Source organism: Setaria viridis, chromosome 6 (assembly GCF_005286985.2).
Source record: "Setaria viridis chromosome 6, Setaria_viridis_v4.0, whole genome shotgun sequence".
Classification (NCBI taxonomy): Eukaryota; Viridiplantae; Streptophyta; class Magnoliopsida; order Poales; family Poaceae; genus Setaria; species Setaria viridis.
Window position 1 is genome coordinate 11,163,097 of NC_048268.2, and position 17,323 is coordinate 11,180,419.

The 17,323-nt window shown below is 46.5% G+C and overlaps 2 protein-coding genes across 2 annotated transcripts; one reads left to right on the forward strand and one right to left on the reverse strand.

Moving 5' to 3' along the window:
• Positions 1–3,080: 3,080 nt before the first annotated feature.
• Positions 3,081–4,366, reverse strand: LOC117861747 (uncharacterized). Its single transcript, XM_072294643.1, has 2 exons — positions 4,119–4,366; positions 3,081–4,038 (listed from the first exon to the last, which is right to left on the reverse strand). The coding sequence occupies exons 1-2, from the start codon at positions 4,364–4,366 to the stop codon at positions 3,081–3,083; spliced, it is 1,206 nt and encodes a 401-aa protein (XP_072150744.1).
• A 1,021-nt stretch (positions 4,367–5,387) lies between these two features.
• On the forward strand, positions 5,388–17,120 carry LOC117861749 (berberine bridge enzyme-like Cyn d 4). Its single transcript, XM_072294727.1, has 2 exons — positions 5,388–5,845; positions 16,064–17,120. The coding sequence occupies exons 1-2, from the start codon at positions 5,388–5,390 to the stop codon at positions 17,118–17,120; spliced, it is 1,515 nt and encodes a 504-aa protein (XP_072150828.1).
• The last annotated feature ends 203 nt before the right edge of the window (positions 17,121–17,323 follow it).

Sequence of the window (17,323 nt, forward strand, 5' to 3'; positions counted from 1 at the left end):
AAAGAAACGTGTCAGATCCCAGAGGTTGCGATCGGCTAAGGTTCCGATCTCGAGGGAGCTTATCAGCGAATCGGCCGATTTGCTGTAATAAAGAAATTGGCTATAATACAGCCGATTACCAAGTAACATTGATGAAGAAAACTTCTAGAGTAAACAAAGCAACGCCACAGTAACAACACTAGGAATAGATCTAATCGGCTATGCAAAAAGTGGTGGATTAAGCTACAAAATACAAGTAAGCCGAAAGCTCTAATTCCAAGCTGGATAACTAGTGATAAAACTAGAACAATAGGTAAAACCCCAGAATTCTAGTAAATATCGATAATTGATGAATAAATCTAAACGAAACGACAGCGATGCGCCCGAAATCAAAGCTTAGATATTACTCGATAAGCGGAACTTACAGAATCGGCCGGAGATCAAGTTGATGCAGCCCTACCAACCCGTACGAACTCATGAAAGTAAGAAAAGTATTGGCGAAGTCGCCTGCTTGAAAGTAAAGTGCAAGGAAATAGTAGATTGTTGTATTGATTTGATGATGATTACAGATCTGTAAAGATGGCTATTTATAGCCTGTTACAACCAATCTCTTAACCGACTAGGATTCTATCTCTAAGTTTAAACGAAAACAAATATTTACAAGCATAACTCGTATCGGAGTTGGTCATTGCGCTCCCATGGGCCAATCTCCTCATAATCCACTTTAAGCCCATATTGGCCCAACTGCTCCAGCCTCCCAATCGGCCGATTTCCACCAACTCCGTCCGCCGAAATACTGCAGCACCAATCGGCCGATCTCCGACTGTAGCGCCAATCGGTCGATTCCCAATCGTGACCTTCTTTCCCTGCCGCATCAGTCAATTCTCTCTCCTTTTGACGCCGATCCCATATGTGTCAAAATCTAGCGTCAACAGTATCTTGCAATTCTTTTGATTCTAGGTCAAAGATTGGGTGCACCGCAGTTGATAGTATTCACCTACATGTTTTCTTTGTTTCTTAGATGTAGAATTTAAGCCATCTAGAACTGAATCATTTGCATCCATAGTACGTGTTCTGAACTGACAGAGGTACTCTGCCAATGGAGTAATGCCATCTCCTCTTGCAGTTGGTTCATACATGGGAGAATGGCACACATCTTAGTCGCCAATCAGATGTCAAATATTTGTAGGTACCTGCAGATGCATATTGCGTATCCTTGCATACTTGTTTTTTATCGACACTGGAATTCTTTTGGTTCACAAGTTCAAAGTTAATTTTCCTGAAGGTGCATGTATTCCATGACTACATGGTACAATAACACTTACAGCTGCTACTTGCATTGATACGACTAGCAAATGGAGTCAGGAAATTTGGAGTGTGTGCTAGAATTCCTTTTATAGTCTGTCATGAGATTATTCTCTCGATTATTACTCTGAACACGAATATGAATTTCTTGTAGGTGGTGCTAACAATGGAAGGAGAATGTTATTACACAAACATGATGAATGAGACTGAGTACAACAGTCCTATGGTTTTGTCTAGTTTCAGTAGCCCTCCTGCAGTGCAGCAAGCACCCAGCATGAGCAATAATACTGCCACTGCCACTGCCACCATAAGGCCAAACCAGAAGAGATCAAAAAAATTTAGTGAGGAGGAAGATAAACTACTAGTATCATCATGGTTAAATGTCAGTATTGATCCAGTGCGTGGTGCGAACCAAACTCGTGGCACATTTTGGAAATGAGCATCTGATTTCTTTCATTCGAACAAGGAAAGCCCCTCCGACCGTAGCCAATGTTCACTTGTGCACCGTTGGTCAACTATTCAAGAATGTGTCAATAAGTTCTGTGCATGTCTACTCCAAATTGAGGGTAGAAAGCAAAGTGGTGTGACTGTACATGACAATGTAATATAAGACTATGTGGCCTTCATTTGCATCTAACCTAATATGTTCTTGTAATGCTATAACTAACCTGAAACTTATTCCAGCTTATGGCCGCATGCACTTTGTACAAGTCAGAAGATTAAGAGAATAAGTCATTTCAGTTCATGCACTGCTGGAACCTCTTACGAACACAACCGAAGTGGCATGACAGGATGAAGGAGTTATCCGGTCAGAAGAATTCACACAAAAAGCAGAAGACAACAGGGGATTCAAGTCTTGGGATAGAACCTTTGGTGAATGGAAACATTGTCAATCATGCTGGAGGTGAGAATGAGACTCATGAGAGTGATGTAGGCAAAAGACCAATGGGCAAGAAGAAAGCAAAAGAATTTTTACAACAAGGTGGAGGTGATGCATGCAAAGAGGCTTTGGACCATTCGTGGGAAAAGAAGAAGGAAGCCGATGCAGAGAAGGAACTCAAGAAAGAAGAGAGATACAAACAATATTATGAATTAGAAAAAGAGAAGCTTCATCTAGAACAAGTGAGGGTTGCTAATGATCAAGTGAGGATTCAGAATGACCAAGTGAGGCTTTCAAATGAGGCAAAAACTCTTGAGATTAAAGAAGAGGAGTTGAATGTGTAAAGGATGTTAGAAGAAGAGCAAATTATGACAATCAACATTAGTGGAATGCCCGGAGACCAGCAACAATACTACAAGACTCTTCGCTCTGAGATAATGGCTCGCTGTGGGATCAACTTGGCTTGATCTAGTTAAAAAATGCATGAACTCTTTTGTTGAATTATTATTCGTAGTTTGAACATTTGCACTCACATTTGTTTCATCATATCAACCATTTTCTTTACAGACTTGTTGCACTCTTACATTTTTCATGAAAGATCATGTTTGAATACTGTTAAAGCTCTGAAAATAAGTGTTCTACTGCATGCATTGAGTTTCATCTAATAAATAAATTGGAGCTCTTTGTACTTTAGCGAATCTGAAAAAATAAATTGGAACTCTCAGCACTGTATCAAATCTGAAAAAAGTAAACTGGAGCTCTCGGTACAGTAGCCAATATAAAAAATAGTTGTAGCTCTCAAGAATGTAGGAATTCAAAAACATGGCACTAACATCGACTTAATATTTATCAGGAAAATGTTGCCATAGGTGCTCCACCAGGTCTTCTCGTAGTTGATAGTGAGTTTCGTTATCCCTTATTTTTTGTGCACCTTAATAAAATCCTCAAGATCAGGTGTAGGGTCAGGGGAAGGTTTAACATTCTCACCACCGGATTCGAAACATTCTTCACTATCCACTTCTCCCTCATCTTCAATAATCATGTTATGCATAATAACACAAGCTTTCATGATGTATCCCAACGTGACGTCATCCCAAAAACGAGCAGGACCTCTAACAATGGCGAAACGAGCTTGCAGCACTCCAAAGGCTCGTTCCACATCCTTTCTTACTGATTCTTGCGCTATGGCAAAATATTTTCTCTTATTGCCCTGTGGTTCTGGAATGGTCTTCACAAATGTGGCCCAGGATGGGTATATGCCGTCAGCAAGATAATATCCCATTGTATAATCATGACCATTTATGCTATAACCTACTTTGGGAGCTTGGCCGTCAGCTAGTTTTGCAAATAGTGGAGATCGATGCAGAACATTGATATCATTATGAGACCTAGGTAAACCAAAACAAGCGTGCCAAATCCATAGATCATGGGAAGCAACAGCTTCTAAAATAATTGTAGGCTCGTGCACGTGGCCGGAGTACATACCTTGCCATGCTAAAGGGCAATTTTTCCACTTCCAATGCATGCAATCTATGGAACCTAGCATGCCGGGAAACCCTCTTTCCTCCCCAAGTGCAAGTAACCGAGCCGTATCATTGTCATTCGGTGATCTTAGGTACTCATCTTCAAAAACATCTACAACTGCTCTCACAAACCGTTTCAAACTCTCTATGACAGTACTTTCTGCAATACAAATTTTTTCATCTGTAGCATCCGCGGGTACTCCATAAGCAAGCATACGGAATGCTGCAGTGACCTTCTTCAAGCAACTTAATCCAAGTTTGCCAGCTGCATTTCTCTTCTGGACAAAGTAGTCATCATGGTCTTCAACGGCATGCATTATGCGCAGGTATAGATGGCGATGCATTCTAAACCTGCTCATACAATAAAAAATTGAAATTAATATTATGCTTTGCGATAGAGATATATAAAATGTATTTGACTAAATACGAACCTCCGTCTGAAAAAAGTTGGGCCATATGTTGGTTCATCAGCGAAGTAATCTTGATACAATCTCCAATAGCCCTCTTCTCGCTCACGATCAATTACTTTATGCCCAACCACGGAACCACCATGTTTTGGTGCACTGTCACTTTGATAATGACTATGAACAATATGCACAGTGGAAACAAAGAATTCGTCCTCCTCATCCGAAGAGGACGACTGTAGAACCTGTTCCAATAAGGATGGAGGACGACTCATCGCTAATCAAGGGACAACGGCTGTGTTAAACAATGGCTGACAACAAACAATGGTTGGCAGCAAACACTGTCCAATACCCTTTATTGCCCTGCAAACCAATAGTGCCTTGTGTGTGATCGAGCTGTTGTAGGCCAGCTCGATGGACTCTGAACTCGCGACGCGGCGACTGCTACTGGACGTGATGAACTCTGTAGTCATAGAATACATACACCTTCAGGAAAATTAACTTGAACTTGTGAACCAAAAGAATTTCATTGTCGATAAAAAAACAAGTATACAAGGATCCGCAAGATGCAGTACCTACAAATATTTGACATCTGATTGGAGACTAAGATGCATCTGCAGGTACCTACGTTGTTCCTCGGCTGCAGTAGTCTTATTTTTTTCCTTTTCTCTTGGCCTGGATCGGGGGAGGGCGAGACCCAGATGTTCAGATGCGGACGGGCGTGATGGAGAAGACGAAGCCAGCGAATTCCGGTGGCAGACGCACCACGGTCTAGTTCTTGGTCTTGACGTCGAACACCCAGACCGCGTGTCACGCGCCGCCGCCCTCGCCGTCGAGAGCACAGGGTGGATGGCCCATCTAAATGACGTGGCCCAATTTAAATATTTTGGGATCCAACTTTTAGGCAAACTCTTGGACAACATGGTTAATTTTGGGTTCAACAGATTTGGAATGGCTCCCAATACAGGTATTTTGGGACTTCTTTTATGGACCTCTCTTGGAGATGCTCTAAGCGGCTCTAAGAGTTCCCCATTATTGGTCTAAGGTCTCAATACTTTTTTTTTCTTTTTGTTGAGTTTTCTACTATTACTATACTTTCTTATTGAAAAGTATATTCAGCTTTTTTATACCAAACTGTTTGCGTTTGAAATTTAAATATACTACAAATTTACAAAATATGTACGCCGCTTGCCATACATATCTCAATATTTCACCCGGCTCTTTGGCCCATGTACCCTGGCCTATATATGTTCTATTTATATGGCACTTCCGACTTCGCCACTTTCTGCATCAATCATGGCCAGAACACCAATAATCTTTCTCCTGGTGGTCATCCTCTCTTGCAACACCCTTCCTTTGTCAGCTTCCAGCGCGGCCCCCGATGTGTTCCTTAGCTGCCTCGCGGTGGACATTCCGCATCGTCTCGTCCACACCCCGGCGTCATCGTCTTACGCTGAGCACCTGTTCTCCTCCATTCGGAACCTCCGCTTCGTCGCGCCGGACACCCCGAGACCGCTTGCGATCGTGGCGGCCGCCGAGCCCAAGCACGTGCAGGCCACGGTGCGTTGTGGCCGCCGCCACGGCGTCCGCGTCCATACGCACAGCGGCGGCCACGACTATGAGGGCATCTCGTACACATCCCTCGACCACCACGAGCGCTTCGCCGTGCTTGACCTCGCCGCGTTCCGCTCTATCCGCGTCGACACACCAAGAGCCAAGGCCTGGGCCGGGTCCGGTGCCACCCTAGGCGAGCTGTACTTCGCCATCGGCGCTGCGAACAGGACACGAACTTTTTTTTATTTTTAACCCTTTTTTTCTTTATTTCAAAAATAACCTCACCCGGGTTTTATTTGGGCGGGGTAACCCTTTTGGCCGCGCCAGACCGCCTGGCGCGGCAGGAACACGCTGCCGCGCCGCATGCACTGGCGCGGCGGCCCCCTGCCACGCTGGCGCAGCGAGTCGCGGCGCCAGGTGGGCGCTGACGTGGGCGGGCGTTCGCCGCGCCAGCCCGCCTGGCGCGGCAGGGCCTACACTAAATCCACACGCCGGCTCCCTTCCTCCTCCCTCCCTCCTTTCTTCCTCCTCCAGACTCGCCGGAGCCCGAAGCTGCTGCGCCGCCCCCCGCCGCCCCACCCCCAAATCCACCCAAAATCCGGCGTTTTCAGTGGGGGAAAGTAGTGGAAATCGACCCCTGCTTCGTGTGGAAGGTATTCCCCTACTTATTCTCGTGTTTTACCGTTGCATTTGGTAGATCGGAGGATGTTTAGGTGACTTAGGGTTAGGTTAGTGATTTGAAATTTCAATGAAATGCAATGGTGTTTTGTGTTAGATGATACGTAGTTCATACGCAATTGAGTCTCTGCCCGCGATATTGACGTGTAGAACTTATCGATTTAAGGATATATTCATTGAATCGTATAGTGCAATGTATATGTGTATTTTTTATTTGCAATTTGTCCAATATATGTAATGTGTGTAGTTGATATGTCGAATATGTGCAATGTGTAGTGTATATGACATGGTGAAATGTTTGTATTTTGTAGATGGATTGTTTAGTTCAATTTTTTCATGGTGGTGTTGTGAAACAAAATGGGGAGTTAGAGAATATGAATGAGTCAATTGAAATATTCGATGGTCCTCCAAGTTTCAGTGATTTAGTTGACCGTGTAATGATGAAGTATGGATGTAGAGTGGATGAGATCAGTTTGAGAGGTCGTTTTGATTGTGGGAAAGCTAGAGCTCATTATGTTCTCATGAAGTTAGCATCCGATGCTAATTGGAAGCACTATAAGGATGTTGTGCACGAAGCTAATGTTGCATGTTTGGAGGTTATAGTCGAAATTGTTCGTATGCCTGGCCCAAATGTTGTCGTGAGGGAGGAAGTGACGGTAGTGAACCATAATGGTACCCAGGAGTCAGAAATGTTGCATCACGTGTTAGGTGAAACAGAACGTGATTTTGACTTGGCTATTGCCAATGATGATTTTCCCAATAACATTTTTGAGAGGGATGAAGCAAATATAGATGTTGATAATGTCTCTATGGGTTCCGAAGATTGTGAATTGGAGGAAGATGGGGTAGTAGGTGTGGAGGTAGAGGAGGAATCACTATTTGAGAGTGGTGGGCATGAATATGAGAACGTCGGGGTAGAAAATGAAGAGGATGGACTGCAATTTGACACCGCAACCGTACATGATGTATAAGGCATTCGTCGTATGGACGATTGTTTTTCTTACACCCAGTATGAGTTGCGGATGTTAAAAGAACGTGATGTCGAACTGCCATCCGTTCCCAATGATAAGGACATAAGTATGGTTCACAAAGCAATATGTGAATCTAGTATGGTGAATGCCGAAGGGACGTCCATTGGTGAGAGTCCAGTGATTAAGAAGGGGATGAAGTTCAATAGTATTGAGGAGCTGAAGTTTTTCTTGGCTGACTACGCGGTGAGGTTACATAGACCTTTTAGCGTAGTTCACTCTGACAAGAACTTAAGATACAATGTGATGTGCAAGCAAGGATGCCATTGGCGTGTATGGTCTCGGATAATATCAAGCACCGGACAATGGAGAATTTCAAATGTTGTGCAACCGCATACTTGTCGGTCGTCACAGCCGAAGCGAGAGCATGTACAGTGCACAGCAAAGTACCTTGGACGGCGTATCCTAGGCATTATCCGTAAAGACAGCGAGACATCGGTGCCATCACTCGTGGAGTCCATCTTCATCTTTAGTGAGTATCGTGTGAAGTATTCGAAGGCTTGGCGGGCGAAGCAACATGCTGTTGCCCTGCTTTGGGGCGACTGGAAGGAGTCGTACGGCATGGTTCCTAGGGTACTCTCAGCTATAACCTACTACAATCCCGGAGTTAAATGGTGCATCGACTCATGTGGCATGATGCTTCCTGACAATGGAGTGTTGAAGCATATACTGCAAAGGGTATTTTGGTGCTTCCCTCAATGTAGTGAGGCATTTCAACATTGCCGTCCTGTGATACTTGTGGACGGTACATTCTTGACTGGCAAGTACAAGGGTACATTAACGATGGCAGTTGCTGTAGATCCAGAACAACAGCTTGTGCCTCTTGCTTTTGCCTTGGTCGAGAGTGAGAATAATGAGAGTTGGTCATGGTTTATGAAACTTGTTCGGGTACATGTTCTTGGACCTTCACAGATAGTGTGTATGATATCAGATAGGCATCATGGGCTTCTAAATTGTGCGAAGGACCACATTGATGGTTTTCCACCGCTTGTGCATAGGTGGTGCATGAGGCACTTTGCTGCCAACATGTCGCGTCGGCAGAAGAGCAATCGTGTGATTGGAAAATTGAAATTATTATGCAAGGTTCATACAGAGAGAGAATTTCGTGAGAAGTTAGAAGATTTAGTGAAGGACTTGAACGACGACGCAAAAGAATGGTTGAAGGGTGAAATGGAGGACAAGGATAAATGGGCGCAGGCTTTCGATGAGGGAGGGATGCGCTGGGGTATTATGACCACGAACTTCTCGGAATCACTCAACGGAGTTTTCAAAGCCATCCGAAGTAGGCCCGTCGCTGGAATTATTGAATACACATTCAAAAAATGCAACGCCTACTTTGTGAACCGATGGGGAAAGGCACGTGAAATGTTAGATCAAGGCTACAGAATTGGGCAAGTTGCAGATAATTATTTATCAGAGGCTGAGCTTAGATCCGTGCACCACTTAGCAGAACCGTACGGGCCAGAAAGGATGGTGTATTCTATAAGAAGTTACGGTACAATTAACATTGGGGGTGAGAGTCATGGAGGCCGACACTATAGAGTGGATCTGCACGAAGTTTCGTGCACCTGCAATGTTCCTCAATTGTTGCGCCTTCCATGTTCACACTTCATTATAGCTTGCAAGGCAAGAGGTCTTAACTATGAAAGCCCCATGTACATGTCACCGTTGTACTCTAGGGAGCACACCATCAAAATTTGGGAATCAAGCTTTCAACCTTACCTAGATCCGTCACAATGGCCGGCATATGAAGGGGTAGGGTACGTGCCTAACCCCAGTTTAATGAGAAATAAAGTAGGAAGGAGGCAGAAGAAGTGTTTCACAGGCGACATCGACGTGTCGGAAGGGAGGCTTTCTGCAGATTATGATACTGGTGATTTTGATATTGACAAGTCGGAAAATTGTTGCTCCAAGTGCCACAAGATCATTAGGAATTGCACATGCCGCAGTAGAAAATCAAAAGGCACTAAATCTAGACCGAGCAGTAATAGGCCGCGTACTTCGAACAATTGGGTATGCGCGTTGCTTGTATTATGCGTGGCTATTATTTTATCTTTTTTATAGTAGTACATTATCATATTTTCCGTACTTATCATATAATGAAGCTTTTTACTAACGATCATTTTTGTTGTTTCTTTAGGATGGCGGCCCCGGGGTACCCTCTTCTTGAGGCTGCTTACGACTTGCACCACTGTGCCCACCACCTCGCGGACCTAAATGAGGTATAACAATGGTTGCTAATTTTTGCTGATGAATGCATACCTTAGGATGAGAATTGCAAGATTTTCGTATGAAATGTTCTTATAAATTAAGGATGTGCCTATCGTTACTATTCGCTTGTGTACAGTGTAAACAATTTCATACTGCAAATGTCATTTGTATCATATTTGTGTTACTTACCACTTTAGAAGCCCGTTATTCACAATTGGATTGACTTCTCATTTTGTAATAATCTTATAATGTTTTGCAGAATTTGACACCACTCAGGGCTAGGGTGCACTCACCACTTAGGTGGGATGAGCGGTACGCCCAGTACCTGCAGAGAGCAGGTTTCTTGGATATCGCTGTTCAGGTCGTGGGGGGTCTCCCTCCAATGGACGGACCACTGTTGACCGCTATGGTCGACAGGTGGCGTCCGGAGACTCACACGTTCCACATGCCCTTCGGAGAAATGACCATCACAATGCAGGATGCGGCTATGATACTCGGCCTTCCACTGCATGGGCAGCCAGTGACAGGTATTATACAGAATGAGAATTGGCGTGATATGGTCGAGATGCATATTGGGATTAGGCCGCCAGAGCCAGAGGGCGGAGATAGCTCGAAGAAGACGTCCGGTGTTAGCTCGGCATGGTTGAGGGAGCACTTCGAGGTGTGTCCTCCGGGAGCAAATGACGAGGTCGTGCAGCGCTATGCTCGAGTGTGGCTATGGCACTTTGTCAGTACATTCCTCCTTCCAGATGCAGCTGGAAACACAGTATCGTGGATGGTTCTCCCCATTCTAGGTCAAGTTTGGGAAAACATAGCCACTTACAGTTGGGGCTCAGCGGCTCTTGCCTGGCTGTACAGACAGTTATGTGAGGCTTGCCGGCGCACAGCGAGAGATTCCAATGTTGGAGGGTGCACTTATATGCTCCGGATTTGGATTTGGGAGCAAATGCCCATGGGTCGACCTTCCCGCCTCCGTGTCGATGTAAGTCACAACGGCTAATTCCTTTTTCTACGTTAATGTTCGAAAAACTATTGTATCATGTGACCAATTGGACTTACTTGCAATTTCAGCCATGGCATCGAGACGATGCTCTTCCCACGTTCTATCACGTGTGGAAGTATGTGCGGCCCGTTCGTGGCAATCCAGATAGGCGCTACAGGGCCTACACGAACGAGTTTGATGTTCTCACGCAGCACCAGGTAATTTGGTAACCATAGTTTTTTAAGCTAACTTGCGTATAATGGTAGATGAAATAAGTATTGAGTGAAAATTTTTGAAGGTGGAATGGAAACCGTATGACCGTGAGCAGCTTAGCCATATCGTCTTTTCACCGACGTGCTACAGAGACAGAGAGCTATGGAGGTGCACGACCCCAATGATACTGTACTACGTGGTAGAGTTTCATATGCCGCATAGGGTGATGCGGCAGTTTGGGAGGATGCAACCGTGCCCTCCTTTGGAATTATCGACTTCGCAGCAGCTGCACGGGTACGCAGGAATAAATAACTATTGGAGGCTATTCAATTAACACAATTAACATGTTATACTAATACTTCACTAATTTCTGATGCAGTATCGACCGCAGAAAGCGGTACAAGGAGAATGATTGGAGGGTGAAGCATGACCGGTACCTCGTCCTGTGGCAGAACAAGCAAGGATGCGATCCTGAAGGTGGACCGTACTGGCGACCAAACAATGAGTACATAAGATGGTACTGTACTTCGACGAGAACCAAAGTGAAACCATCTTGGACTAATGTGCCCATTGAGGATGCACCATCTGATGATGATGCTGACATAGCTGACGCATACGACACCATGACACGCCATGGGACACAGCCTGAGCGTGCACCTCTCCACGACTACATGGTAAGATTTCGGTTTGTAATTATAGTATCGTCACATTGATCACTTATGGAATGAAAACTCCTGCGTGCAGGGACAGCAGCTTGCAAGGCTCTCAAACGAGGCGGGCGTGGTTATGGAGCACGCTGTTGGGGAAGGTGATAGTCTGCTTCGTGCTTTTGCAGAGGTAGAAGCCCAAACTAATTTTCACTTATACTCGTACTATCTTTGTAACCATCAATAACATAGTCGTGAATATATGGCAGAGGGTTCATAAAAGTTGCAGGCGAATGGCTATGAGGATGAACTGCATGACATCCTCAGATGCGCACGACGGGGGCAATGTCCAGGGTACTTCTTCAGGATCACATCGGACTGCATTGGTGACTACCCCCAGGGCTGCAACACCGTCCACTGCGGTAGGTCCTAGCAGGAGATCGCGAGGTAAGGAACCCGCATCCCCTCAGGAAAGCGAGGACTCGGAAGGTGAGCAGTCTGAGGATGATGACCCTACGTATGGTGAGGAACTTGAGATTTCTCACGATGCTCCACCTGTGACTCAGACGCAAGGAGAGTCCAGCCAGGTATATTCACAAGTTCCTCCAAATTCAATTATACATTTTAATGTTCGCTCCCGAAGTGTCATACAAATTTTATGATTTGTGCCCAATTATTCAATAGGAACCTGTAACTCATACCCGGTTGCCACGCCGGCGTCGTCGTTCCCGGGACCACACCGACGTTGGCAGCGCTAATGTGCTGCCCACGCATCCAAGGAGGGAGCGTCGCCCAAGAGATCCTTTTAGCCCTCCGGATGAGCGGCGGTCACGCCACTGAACCTAGCATGTGCCCAATTATTCCATAAGTTGGTTGTTAGGTTTATTCATGTCACGTTTGTAAAAGACTAAGTTGGTTGTTACGTTTTTTTATGTCCGTACAATGTTATATGTTTGCTCCATGATGTACTTGTAGTTCGTGTATTTTTTCGTAAATGTTCAGAACAAAAATACGTTTCAGATTGTGCAGCGCGGTCATGACGCCCCGCCCCACCCTCCTAGGCCGAAACCTACTGAAAGGTTACTAAAATTGAAGCCCCATCCCCCCGGAAACCTACTGACCCCACTGACCCCCCGCTCGAACTGCACTGAAAGTCGTTGTGTTTGGCGCGGTAGGTAACTCCTGCCGCGTCAGGAGGCCTGGCGCGGCACGACCCCCCCCCCCCCCCCGACCGAAACCTACTGAAAGTAATTTTCAGTTGGTGCGGCAACTTCCTCCTGCCGCGCCAGGCCGCCTGGCGCGGCACGGCCCCACCCGACCGAACCTACTGGAAGTTTGGTGCAGTTGGCGCGGCAACTGCCTCCTGCCGCGCCAGGCCGGCTGGCGCGGCTACTTCCTCCTGCCGCGCCAGGCCGCCTGGCGCGGCAAGAGTGCCCCCCCGACCGAACCTACTGAAAGTCGGGTGCAGTTGGCGCGGCAAGCCCCCCCCCCCCGCCCGAAACCTACTGAAAGTTTGGTGCGGGGGGCGCGGCAACTCAGTCCTGCCGCGCCAGGCCGCCTGGCGCGGCAAGACCCCACCCCACCCGGCGGCATGCAAATTAACTCAAAGAATTTATCACGCGGGACGGCCCCCACCAACCGAACTTTCAACGGCAAGCCCCTCCCCTGCCATCAGCGCATTTCTGCTTCGCCAGGCGGAGTGGCGCAGCAAGCCCGTGGTTAGGATAGAGAATAATATTTATTAGTAGGCCGGTAATTCTGGCTACATTTAACACAAGGCACATGGTACTGACAAGACGCCCACAAAGTGTTCTGCAATAGGATTAGATCAGACCGGTGCGCAATCATGGATAAGAATAACAGACACGTGCATTAAATGTTAGGGGTACGTATTTCCCCATTCGTACTTCGTCTTCTACTATTATTGCATCACAAATACCTTCAAGTACACCCGCTCTACCAGCGCTATGCCTTCCTCCTCTTCCACCGCCCACTCCTCCTCGTCCTCCATCCAAATCATCGATCTCATCGAAGCTACTACTATTTTTTTCACACTTTAGCGCTGACTACTAGCTCGGAGAGCAAACTTTGATGCGTTTGAACATAGTTCTCTCGGAAATGAAAATAGTTTTTGACAACTAATTGTAGTTCCCAGAATAAACATAAACATAATTTTCTACATAGTTTTCACAGCTACAGAGAAACATGATCCAGCTACATCAACACGTTCATCTAGTCCGAGTCACCTTCATATAGTAACTCATCGTCGTCATCATCATCATCATCATCTCCGGCAACAACAACTCCCTTGCCTTTCTTATCGACATTAACCTTACCAACAGGTAAATTGGCAACAAGAGCCTTCATCGTCTCCATCTGTGCCTCTTCCGCTTTTTGTTGTAACTCTTCCATTTCAAGCCTTCTTTTTCTTGCCCTAACTTGCTGCAAATATTGTTCCCATGAACCCTCAGGGTATTTCACATTCGGATCAACCACATAACCTAAGCGATCTCTTTCCTCCCTCAACCTTTGTTTCTCCAACTCCCTCTCCTCCTGCAACTTCCTCCTATTTTCTCTCTTCTCATTTTCAGTTAGAGGTCATGGATACTTGGATCTATTTTTCCTCCAATACTTAATAATAGTTTCCCTTGCATAAAGTCCTTTAGGTTTCACTCCAGTCTCATGCACCATATCTTGATATATTTTTCCCCAAAGCAAGTCGTCATCAGGAATAGGCACATCATACTTCTTCCTAATCTTTTCTTTAATTTCTTGTTGTTTCCTTGACTTCCATGGTTCCGATGTATTTCCGAACTTTAATAACAAATCATATCGACCACAAAAATCTTCCCAATCACATGTCCTTCCCTCCTGCAACAACAATTAAATATTCTTACAAATTTGAATCAAGTTACAACCTTCATAAAACATAAGAGACGAGTAGTTACTAACCCAGTAATCGCCATGTGCATTTCCACAAAACGAACCATATCCAAGTTCAGAAGGCACCACACCTTCTGTTGCCAATATACCACACTTGCATCTATCACTAGGAGAGGACACACATGGCCACGGTGCATTTTCACTTTCAAACTCCCGCACTTCCTCCTCTGTTGGCCACATTGCCATTGGGCCGTATATATACTCATTGAAATCACACAACGGCCACCCATCCTGCAAAAAACCCATGACGTGAACTACTCATATGTAAAGTAACTACAAAACGCTGCTCCAACTTCCAAGCAATAACATCAAGTTAAAGTATGAACAATATACTGCAAAATTATAACTGCTAGCTAAACGACATACTAATATTCTCGTAATATACTTACATGAGTCTTTAGGGAGCATCGAAAGAATGGAGTAAACTTAGGTGGATCCCCTAAGTTAGGACGCATAAGCTTAGCAGGAACACCACACTTGCACATGGGAGGATCCCTCACACGCCTACAAGCAGCCTCCTGCTTCTCCTCATCGGTCATCCTAGGTGGGTTTGGTGGAGGAGGAACCCAACGCCTAAACTGATGGTATGGTTTAAGCTCTGTGCTATGATATGGGAATAGGCGGATCCTAGGATCATATTTGTCGGGTCCATCGATCCACTGAAAGAAATCACAAGGTGCGGCAGACAATGGATCAAAAGTCCATTTGCATACATAGAAGGCTCTTCCGGCTGTCTTTGGATGCCTTGATTGTTTCACCTCTGCTTGCGCGCCACATCTACAAAGTGTTACCGGAAGAGCAGGAGGTACGGGACCAGCAACATTGGACTCGCTCACATAACGCACATATCACCTACGCCGTTTGTATTCACAACCAAACGACGCCATCTCACCTAGAAATCAAGTGCAACAAATTTAATACACAAATAAACTTTACACACGTAATCCATACTAGCTATATACATCATTTTGATAAAATGTAAACACTCGATCTACAAAATACAAACACTAAAACAAAAATGAGACTAATTAATTGAAGATATAAAAAAATACATGTCATGTAAACCACACAATTGGATGAATATATACCTAAATCGAAGCATTCAACAAGTTCTACACGTCAATATCGCGGGCAGAGACTCAATTGCGTATGAACTACGTATCATCTAACACAAAACACCATTGCATTTCATTGAAATTTCAAATCACTAACCTAACCCTAAGTCACCTAAACATCCTCCGATCTACCAAATGCAACGGTAAAACACGAGAATAAGTAGGGGAATACCTTCCACACGAAGCAGGGATCGATTTCCACTACTTTCCCCCACCAAAAACGCCGGATTTTTGGTGTATTTGGGGGTGGGGTGGCGGGGGCCGGCGCTGCAAGGTGCTGCTGTGTGGTGTGTCTGGAGGAGGAAGAAAGGAGGGAGGGAGGAGGAAGGGAGCCGGCGCGTGGATTTAGTGTAGGCCCTGCCGCGCCAGGCGGGCTGGCGCGGCGAATGCCCGCCCACGTCAGCGCCCACCTGGCGCCGCAACTCGCCGCGCCAGCGTGGCAGGGGGCCGCCGCGCCAGTGCATGCGGCGCGGCAGTGTGTTCCTGCCGCGCCAGGCGGTCTGGCGCGGCCAAAAGGGTTACCCCGCGCAAATAAAACCCGGGTGAGGTTATTTTTAAAAATAAAGAAAAAAAAGGGTTAAAAATAAAAAAAAGTTCACAGGACACTGGCGTTCCCAGCCGGCTCCTGCCCGACAGTCTGCCTCGGGGGCCATCTCAGCGGCAGCGGGTTCGGCGCGCTGGCGCGCAAGTACGGCCTCTCCGCCGACAACGTCGTTGACGCCGTCGTCGTGGACGCCGACGGCAGGCTCCAGAACAGAAGCACCATGGGGGAGGACTACTTCTGGGCCATAAGGGGCGGCGGCGGCGAGAGCTTCGTCCGCGTGCCGGAGACGGTCACGCTGTTCAGCATCCGTCGGTCCAGAAACCAATCCGCCATTGATCTCATAACAAGATGGCAAGAAATCTCGCCAGTCCTGCCCTGGGATCTGTACCTCCGCGTTGTCGTGGATAAGCAGCAAGCGTATTTCGTTGCGTTGTTCCTTGGCAGCTGCGGACGCCTCCACCGCCTAATTCGGACACGCTTCCCAGATCTTGGGATGACACAGCAGGACTGCGAGGAGGTAAGCTGGGTCCAGTCTACCGTCTTCTTCGCGTTCGACTCGACGGCCATGCCACTCGAGGTGCTCCTTCAGAGGGGCAACAAGCGGCAGAGCTACGTCAAGGCCAAGTCCGACCACGTGCAGGTACCTATGCCAAGGCAAGTGTGGGAGAGCACATGGGCGCGGCTTGAGAGGCCGGAGGCAGCTTCGCTCATGCTGGAACCCTACGGCGGCTTCATGGGCAGCATCTCGTCGTCGGTGACCCCGTTCCCGCACCGTAAGGGGAACCTCTACCAACTTCAGTACTACTCGGAATGGTTCGAGAATGGGTCAGCAACGCTGAAGAAGCGCATGAAATGGGTCAGAGATCTGTACAAGGAGCTTGAGCCTTATGTGTCCAAGAACCCAAGGGCTGTTTATGTGAACTACAGGGACCTGGATCTGGGGACCAATAAGCTGGAGGGCAACGTGACTAGCTATGCCAATGCTAGAGCTTGGGGGGAGAAGTATTTCAAAGGTAACTTTGAGAGGTTGGCGGCTGTGAAGGCCATGGTGGATCCTGAAGATTTCTTCAGGAATGAGCAGAGCATCCCTCCTCACTACCGGAAACCGAGCTAATGCCGAGTGTTTTTCCATTTGCCGAGTGCAAACTATCGGGCGCTCGGCAAAATGCATATTTGCCGAGTGTATCCAAATAAACACTCGGCATTCAAAAAACACTCGGCAAAACACACGTTTGCTGAGTGCCACAAAAAAAATACTCGGCAAAACGCGACTATTACACTCGGCAAAGCTATATCACGTGACAAGCACGCATGGCC